The following is a 9,477-nucleotide window of genomic DNA, read 5'->3' as shown; positions in this document are numbered from 1 at the left end:
CACGCGCACCCGTCACAGAGCCACGCGCTTTGTTTTCCAAAAAAAAAAACTGCCAGATGGCGCTCATGTTTCACCTGTCACGTGCCTTTATGCACTTGTTCGCCTCAGCTGCGCGTTCGAGGCACTCTAACGCAGCGTCTCCAGAATACCATTCACCGATTTTCTTGCGGAGAACATAAAAAAAAATGTTTCGTTCACTCTCTCCACACGCAAGACTATCTTCTTTCGAAGACATTTGCAGATTAACATGCAGATACGGGGCCAATTTTTTTATTGTACGTAGTTGAAATGCAAAGATTAGCAGCACACACGTTATCTAGAAGCTGACTGCATCCTTCTTCCCATCTCTTGTTTCGCGTTAGTGGAGCAGGCTGTTACGCCTGCGAGTCCACACCGAACATCAATGCCTCTGCATAAGGCAACCTGCGTCAAGGCCAGCAATCGAGCCCGCCTGACGCGACCAACTCAACGACGTCATCAAGTGGCGGCGCCTGTCTGCCACGCAACGCACCGCGAGCTCCCTCAGCCCGCAAGCCCGTTGAAGCTATCGGCGCCTTCCAGTCTGGCGAGTCTTACGCAATGTGGGGGAACGTCACTCATTCTTGGCTGCAACCACGCGCAGCGGCGGGCCCCATTGGAGGATTCCGACAGCGGCGCTTCTGGTTGGACATTTGGTTACACAAAGAATCCACCCGGTGACTATAAAAAAAAAAGCCCTGCGGAGCGTCGCGAGTAGCTGATTTATGCGTGAGAGAAGCTTTCGTCGGTTCGAGCCCCTTCACAGTAGGCGCGCCCGGTGTCCTTGGCAGCGGCGAGTTTCGTGGCGCCTGTCGTAACCTCGTCAGCGGTGTGCCTCGTAACAGCGTGCGAGAGAAGAAATCTCGGCTCTTCGAGTCTCTAAGCTGTCGGCCCCAGTGCGGAATTTGTAACGCCTCTATTTCTTTGCTGTACATAAACCTTGCCTTAACTCACCGTCGTCTCGTCCGCTCGTCTATCAGCTCTGCGCAGAAGCAGACGCGAGCCGAGTAACACACGCTACCAAACAAACTGCTGGTGACCGTGTCGGCGGAGTTCGCAGCAGTGGCGCCTTCGGGACCGTGTTGGCGTCTCGCCGTCATCGTAACAAGGCCCTGCCGCGGTGGTCTAGTGATTATGGCGCTCGACTGCTAACGGGATGGAATCCCAGCTGCGGCTGCTGCATTCAGGTGGAGGCTAGAATGTTCGAGGCCCGTGTCCTTGGATTTAGGCGCACGTTAAAGAACCCCAGTTGGTCGAAATAATCGAAGCCCTGCATTACGGCATTGCTCATAATCATATGTTTTCGGGACGTTCGTGTAAGCCTAGACATTATTAATATTATTGTTATTATTATTAATATTATTATTATTAATAATATCATTATTATTATTATCAAATCTTAGTGAAGCAGAAATTCACTTGTTCACATGCTGGACCCTATCCTATTTTGTCCAGCTCCAGCTTTGAGCCAAGCGTTACAAATTCCATCGAAGTTTTTTTTGGTAAAGTCAGTAGTTGTGTACAGGTTATGGGCTTACGGAAACGTTTACTACATTGGCTGCTAGATAGTATTTAAGGTCTGACTTAACGTCACAATTCATGTTATAGCACAGATTTCAGCATTTTCGAAACAAAGTGCGCTTTCCTGCTCGATAATGAGAAATTAAATTTTACTTTCCTTACCGTATCCCTCCATGTTCTTGCAATGCATGATTGTAGCTTGTTGTATCGCAGGAATTAAGAAAGCAGCTATAGTGCCTAGGCTGCACCACGGCCGAGTGTCGTGAAGATGGGGAAAGTCTGCCTTGTGCTTCGAGAAAGGCTGCGCCAAAATATTCCACACAAAGCCTGAAGAAGCTTAATGAGGGCTTATTACAACATTGTAAAAATGTGAACCAATTAATACGCAACATTATCTGTATGAGTTTTACTTTATTCTACTGTTTCCCATTGTTAACAACTTTCCATAAAAATTGCTGTGACGGGGTGAACGGTAGTCACAATGGCTTCAGGGCGGCATACATGCTTGTATTAAACACTTGATTTTTTCCGTTCTTATCAGAAGGAGACACAGGAATTATATGGCTTACAGGGCTGCTTGGTGGGTATGGCTGGGAGGGCTGTCGACTATGAATTTCGGAGCGTGCGCCACGTTCATTGGACCAAGTTGATGGTCCACTTATTCTTTGGTTATGTGGGCTGTGTGAGCCATTCCACGTCCCAGACGTAGAGAAGGGTCCTTGGTCAGTGGGCCAAGTTTGTGTTCCATTTACTGTTCGGCCGTATGGGCTTGCTGGACGTTGCCATCTTCCAGATGTAGGATAGGGTGCTTGATATGGAGGCATAGCTGGTTTTCTATTTGTTCCAATCGGTGAGGGGTATAGGTTACCATGCCACCCGCCAGTGGGCGGCGGGAGTCCCTGGTGAGGTTGGTAGTCCGGTATTCCGTTCCCTGTTCCGATTTGTGGCGGGTATGTGCTGCCCTGCCACCCTGTTTGAGCTTCTGGGTGTCCGGAGTAAGGAGGTAAAGAAGGTAGTTGATTCCTTATTCCTGTGGCCTGACTTTGCAGTGGTGGCGCCCACACACTGGTTTGTCCTTGCAATGTACTTCTTATGCATGCATCACCCGCCTTTTTACCTGGGTAAAAAATGGTGAAGTTTGAGATATATTTGTGAACTAAATGAGTTATGTTATACTTCATGTCATTTCCATTTTGGGAGAACATGAAAATTTTTACGATAATTTTTACACAGGGAAGATACATACTATGATACTAAAATTTGTGTACTTACTGCTGCATCTATACAGACACTTTCGGCAACTTGAAAAACCGTTCGCGTTCTCAGCACACATTTTGCCTTCAAACATTCTGCAAGTGTTGCTTGAGGTGTCGAAATACCATTGCCTTGAGCTTCCCCAGCATGGCCTCGTCTTGGGCGGCAGGCTGCACAGGAGCCTAGGATGCCGTTTTTCTGCAGTTGTTCAAAAACAGTGTAATTACTGTCGGGTACATATAAAGGGAGAATCAGACAAACGATTGAATTTAGAGTTTGATAAGTGGCATTTTCCTAATAACATGTGTGAATAATTACTACATTTGAAATAGCAGACGGCCATGTGGCATCATAAATTTCCAGAATTAGCTTAAAATCAGTTGCAGAATTCTTCAGAAGGTGTATTACACCTTCAAATTATTCATCTTTACTTCCACCCACTATTCTGTGCCATAGTATTTAAAGCGATACAGAAGTACATTCTATCACGAATAAGCTATAGCATCAAGTTCGCGGTTCCTCTGATACCAGGACACGCTCTACCCAACCAGTGATAAGACAAGCATAAAATATTCATCAAAGAACACTTACAATATGGAAATTGGGATGCACCTATTTTTTTCGTTTTGGAGTACTTTTCCCGTACATCATGTTCATGAGCAATTTGCGCTGTTATGCAACGCAAATTTGTGGGATTAGACCATAAGATATGTATATGGGCTTAGAAGTGGTCGAGCATCCTTCATGGCGAGACCTGTAGTGCGTAGCGCATGCATTTAAGGCAGCAAGCGATATATTGAAAGTTGGACTAGTACCAACCTTCATGCATTACGCATGCTTGATATTGGGCAAACTTATTTGTTGTTTTTCACAAAACATAGAAGTCAAACTTTAAACGCATTTGCCTTAACTTCCGTGTCTAACCCTGGTCTACGTGAAAACAGCAAGTACGGGTATATTTAAATGCATAATACAGTTATTGAGAAAAATAAATAACACCATATTTTGTACTCACGTCGACAGTGCCTCAAACACTCCAGTTCATACCGGAAGTTGTTGGCGCCACCACCACATGGTCCGTAAGTAAACATTTTGCACCAGCCTTTCGTAGGGTCAAAATACCACGCGTGAATCGTCCTGTTACATTTTCCAAGGTATGGTGGCTTGAGGCAGTTGCTGGGAGCCTTTCTTTTTTTCGTTGAAAACAAGCCGGCCAGTGTTGCATCTGCATTCGCATGGGGATGTGCTTACTTAGTTGGCAAAAGACTACGGTACTACGTGCTTTCCACTAAATGAACGTTTGCATATAAAAAAAAAATGATTTGAACTTGTGATTGTAAAACGTGCTGGCACCTCTTAAGGTAAAAAGAAATAGTTGTACTTGGTCTGCTATACATATTTATGAATATTATTAGGCATTAAAGTGGATGAATAAACTGAACCTCCACTTTATGAAATATTACGAGTATGGGCTGCAGTTTGGCATTAGGTGCGTAACAGATTGTTGGGCGCAGAGCGTATGTTAGTTTGCGATCCAATGTTGCCAACTTTAGTAGGCGTAGGGTTACACCCATTTTTAGTAAATGTTCAATACTGTCACTCTCGAACGAGGCCCAAAACTATCATCACTGTCAACTGGCCTGCGCTCGCTTCGACCTTTACTTTGTCATTCGCTCCCAAAACCGATGTGCCGATTTTTGAGTAACTTAGAGAAAGCTTTCCACATTTCCTAAAACATCGTTGATCCACTGGCATGAAAAACGCAGGACACTACAATATAAATACGTGAAATACATGGACTTAAAATACACATTATAAGCATACATTGCGGTCTAGTTGTGTCTGCTCTTAGGTGAGTAGGATACCGCATTGATGAAGCGGTTGCAGTGCATAACAGCAGACCTGAGGTGGCGGGTTCAATTACGGCCGTGGTGTTGGCGTTTTCATGCAGGGAAAATGCCTGAGGCTCTTGTGCTATGCGAGATCAGTACGCGTTAAATCACTCGAGGCAGTCAAAATTTCCGCAGCTCTTCAATATGGTGAGCCTCATAATCACGTGATGGTTTCGGCACGTAAAGCTCCAGATATTATTATTATTATTATTATTATTATTATTATTATTATTATTATTATTATTATTATTATTATTATTATTGGGTAAGTGTGTATACATAACTGCTAGAAATGTTTCTCAGACGCAAAACAAGACATGGACACTAGTGAGCACACCATTGTTAACTCTTTTCCATGTCTTCTATCACACCTCGAGAGCATTCACTAAGGCATTCGGAGCTTAGATATAGAGGAAATCGCTGATATCAACACGAGTGACCAAATATGGCGAAACGATTGCAGCGTAAGTTGCAATTAAGTTTTGACAGATCGAATAACCTCTTGCTGCTTCTCTACACAAAAAAAGTAGTGAAGGGTTCCTTGTAATCGTCGCCAGTTACTTTTGTAAAACCATAATTTTGCGCAATCACGGTAAGTTCTGTTGTAAAGGTATGCAGCAAGCGCTTACTCTTAAAGGACACTTCACGCTGTTGCAAAAGCAGAGAAGGCACACTGCAGCAGCGAGGCCTATTTTGGTTAGAAACACATGTATAGTGGGGCCAAAATGAGTCTTACCGTACACAAACGCTGTGGAGACCAGGAGGATGAGAAAGCTGCACGACGTCTTCATTGTTAGGCATTTCCATCAAAATGCTTTCAAGGAGCTCTCTTCGAAGTAGCTGGTGCATCCTTGTTCACCTCATTGCATAAGCATTGTCCTACATGAACTATTTACGTCCACCAGCAGACAAGCTTCTCACTTTTTAAAATATTATATTAATTTGTCAGTTCTATCACTGCATGAGCATACAAGTGTGCGTCTTGCGTATGAACGGTACTTTCGTCTACCCACGCTACAAGATGTTTCAAAATTAGGGTACATGGCTGTTCATGGTAAAACTATTTCATTTATTTATTTATTTTATATTGTAATACCCTCCGGGCCAATAGCACTATGAAGGAGTGTGAAAAAGTTTTTTACTCATACAATGTTGGCTAACAGTGAAAAAACTTAAAATAAAAACAACAAAATATAAGTATTTTGTACAAGCAGAACAAGTAAGTAGGTGTGGGCGTTTATGCAATGCTAGTTAGTGCAGAACGAAATAAGTGATGATCGGTCAAGATGGCCACTGATCCGGGAGGGCGGTTCCAGTCTACTAATGTTCTGAGAATGTAAGAATCACTGCAGGTTTTGGTTAGACATGGCATAAAACCAACTTGATTAGGATGATCAATTCTAGTTGATACGTAAGACGGCTGAAAACTAAGTGCCTCGCGAAGAGTTGGAAGATGATGATAAATTTTGTTAAATAGACAATGGCGAAAGAGCATGTGACGAGAGGCAAGAGGCGGCCGTTCGAGTGAATTCTTCATGGGCGAAGTGCTAGTGTGATGACTATAGTTGTGGAGAGTGAAGCAAACAGAATTGTTATGGATTAACTCAAAACCGTTTATCAAATATTTGAACTCGGATCCCATACTGCAGCGACGTATTCTATCTTGCTATGAATCAGCGTCTTTTACATTGGTAGTTTAAGGGAGACAGGTGCGGAAGAGAAGTTGCGACGAATGTGTAAAAGCATGCGATTTGCATCATTATAATAAAGCGGATATGGTGTCACCTGCTGAAATAAGTGGTGATGTGTACGCTATAGATAACGGTAAGAGGTGACTGATTCGATTTGGACGCTGTTAAGTGAATAAGTAGCAGGAGAAAATGATATTCGGGAAATGCGCAATACCTTGCATTTGCAAGTATTTAGTTTCATTTGCCAAGTCGTGCACCAGTTAACGATGAAATCAATGTCATTTTGAAGGGTATTGACGTCATTTAGGCTGGTAATTTTGTGGAACACAACGCAGTCACTGCAATTTTATGTTAGAAGAAACACATAAAAGTAAATCGTTAATGTAAACTAGAAATAAAAAGGGTCCTAAGACGGAACCCTGTGGTACTCCAGAGTGAAAGGCGTGAGATGAAGAATAACTCCCGTTGGCGGTTACAAACTGCGTGCGGTGAAATAAGAAAAGTTCGATCCATCTGATGCTGTTGTTATGAAGGTTTAGTGGTTGGAGCTTTAAGAGCAGTAGTTTATGACTTACTTTGCCGAAAGCCTTACAGAAGTCGAGGAAAATAAAATCAGTTAGTGAACTACGATCTAAAGTGACAGGAAGATGGTGAATGAAGGATGCAATTTGTGTTTCGCAAGATCGATTTTTGAGGAATTCATGTGGTGCGCTTGAAATGAAAGAATGTGTTTCCGAAAATGAGGCGACGTTAGTGTAAATAATGTGCTCTAGTATTCTGCAAAGAATACTGGCTAATAATATGGGGTGGTAGTTTGAGGGCAAACTTTTACTACCGAACTTGTGTATCAGAACCACCTTCCCGACCTGCCAGTCCTGGGACAGAATGCCGTTATCGATGGATTGCTGAAAAATCTGTGCAAGAAAGAATGACGAAATGGCACCGGGGCTATTTAAAAATTTAGGAGTAGCTGAGTCTGAGCCAGGGCTTGATGATCTCTTTAGTGAATCAATAAGCTTAGAGATTCCAGAGGGTGAAATAAAAATAGGATTCATGGTTGAGTAGGTGTCACGTCAGTTTACCTGGTGAAGTTGTTGCAGAAGACGTTGTTTCATATTTCGGTGCAGTCAGATTCGGCAATATGCATGGCGTTATTATCGATTATATGAAAAATGTTTGGATTGATGACGCGCCATAACATTCTGGGGTTGTCGGTTAATATGGGTGCATAGTAATATGTGTTGCTGGAAGTTAGCTTTTGCTTGTTTGAGGGCCAATACGCAAGTGATGTTTGCTGCTTCATAGTTATTCAACCGGGTGCTCGATGAGGAATTCTTTGCACGGTGATAGAGTTGCTTTTTTGTTAGACAATCTTATTAGATAATTGGTGTACCATTGCGAGCCAGAAAGACATGAAATATTACGCAGTGGAATATACTTCTCCATTTGGTCATGAATTTTACTCAGAAAAAGGTTCCGATTTGACATTACTCTTCGGTCTTAGGTTTTCGAAACCAATCACAAAATAGTTGAATTGATGGATGATTTCGGCATTAATCGCATTAAAACTAGCTCTGTTATGATTCCTTATGCGATTTGTCAGATATATTTTTTGCTTTGTGGGGATAGAAAGAGCAAATGAAACAGCGAAATGATCACTTAATCCAGGTAAGTAGATAAATTTAGAAACAAGATCAGATTGAGTAGAAAGAAAAAGGACTAGTATATTTGCACTCTCATTAGTTATGCGACTTGGCTGAAGGACAAAATGTGATGCGAAAAAAAGAGAACACAAGTCAAGAAATTCTTGACTCGGCGAGGAATATACTGACTAGGCAGGTGAATCAAAAGTCCAGGATATGTTAGAGTAATTAAAGTCACCCAGTAATACTATCTGTGACGAAGAATACTGTGTCACAATGCAGCCGAGTACTTCGTGTAAGCATGAAACAAAGGTAGAGGGGATTATTGGGTGGTCGATAGCAAACGCCTACAATTATTTTCCGAAGCCCGAGTACAACGCATGCCCAGACAGTTTCTATTACTGTCTCAAAATTAATTTGAAATCATTTGAAAGTGTTCGATATGACGAGAACACCTTTCCCGTGATGATGAATGCGATCACGGCGATTCAAAGAAAACCGACATGAGTCATGAAATATCTCACCGTCGCGAACAGCAGCGATCAGCCAGGTTTCTGTTAGAGCGATGATGTCATAGCCAACAGTATCTATAAGAAATGTAATGAATCGCGCTTGGTAATCATGCTTCTAGCGTTTCACAACAGTACGTACGCACTGTAATGAAGTAAGAATACATCACGCCCCCTCGCAGAGCCCTATGATGAAGCGGGTTTTATATCTTGAGCAACGCATAAGGATGTAGCAGCTGATGCATCATGTAAGGGACTGCTGTAGGCAGGCTGGTTGATAACTTTCATACACTTCGTATCGGCATCGTACACATAGCATGTCTTGTCCATAAACAGCTTACTATATCGAAATAGAAAACGGGGAGGCTGAGGCAAACTTTCAGAAATTCCTGCAAATGTTTTCTTGCTAGTTAAGTACTGGGCGAGAAGTTTTCGGACACAGATACGTTGCCAGACCGCAGTAGTGATCTCGAAGATAATATGTTGTCTTTTGTGTTGTACGCAGAAAGCTTAATAATTATAGGCCGACACTTGGATAAAGAGTAAGCACCTATGCGATGCGCGTGTTCTACTGCCTCGCAAAAGAGTTCATTGCCAAGGAAATTTGATAAAGCTGATGAAACTTTTTGCTCGATTTGGTCCCATGTTTCCCGCGAATAAGGAATATTATACATGAATAAATTGTAGCATCTAGACCTGCCTTCTAGCTCAAGGTTGAGGTTAAGGTTGAGGATGTTGTAAGTAGCCGGGGGATCTAAGCCTTGCATAATTTGCAGGCAATTGTCCCGCCCGGTTTTCTCTTTGCTAATATTAGCTAATATCCTTTGTTTGTTTTTAACTAAGCACGAGCAGGCTTTTAAAATAAAAATCGCGCATAGCGCGACGTAAGCCTGCATAAGACGGCGGCCTTTGTGCTATTCCATTACCAGTATTGTGCCGGTACTCTATC

General features: G+C 42.7%; 1 protein-coding gene across 1 annotated transcript; it reads right to left on the bottom strand.

Moving 5' to 3' along the window:
• Positions 1-1,977: 1,977 nt before the first annotated feature.
• Positions 1,978-5,517, bottom strand: LOC142765045 (uncharacterized). The gene is made up of 4 exons (XM_075865608.1): positions 5,422-5,517; positions 3,809-4,018; positions 2,812-2,991; positions 1,978-2,656 (listed from the first exon to the last, which is right to left on the bottom strand). The coding sequence occupies exons 1-4, from the start codon at positions 5,474-5,476 to the stop codon at positions 2,016-2,018; spliced, it is 1,086 nt and encodes a 361-aa protein (XP_075721723.1). The 5' UTR covers positions 5,477-5,517; the 3' UTR covers positions 1,978-2,015.
• Positions 5,518-9,477: the final 3,960 nt, after the last annotated feature.

The sequence above is a fragment of the Rhipicephalus microplus genome, chromosome 6 (genome assembly GCF_043290135.1).
Source record: "Rhipicephalus microplus isolate Deutch F79 chromosome 6, USDA_Rmic, whole genome shotgun sequence".
NCBI classification, from domain to species: domain Eukaryota; kingdom Metazoa; phylum Arthropoda; class Arachnida; order Ixodida; family Ixodidae; genus Rhipicephalus; species Rhipicephalus microplus.
This window is presented reverse-complemented; position numbering and strand designations above follow the sequence as displayed.

Excerpts from the sequence above, each read along its gene's own strand:
- LOC142765045 (XM_075865608.1), bottom strand. The coding sequence starts at position 5,476 with ATGAAGACGTCGTGCAGCTTTCTCATCCTCCTGGTCTCCACAGCGTTT. Across the intron at positions 2,992-3,808 it reads GTGTTTGAGGCACTGTCGAC|AAAAACGGCATCCTAGGCTC; the intron begins GTGAGTACAAAA and ends GAACAACTGCAG. Across the intron at positions 2,657-2,811 it reads GTGTCTGTATAGATGCAGCA|GTAAAAAGGCGGGTGATGCA; the intron begins GTAAGTACACAA and ends TTTTTTACCCAG.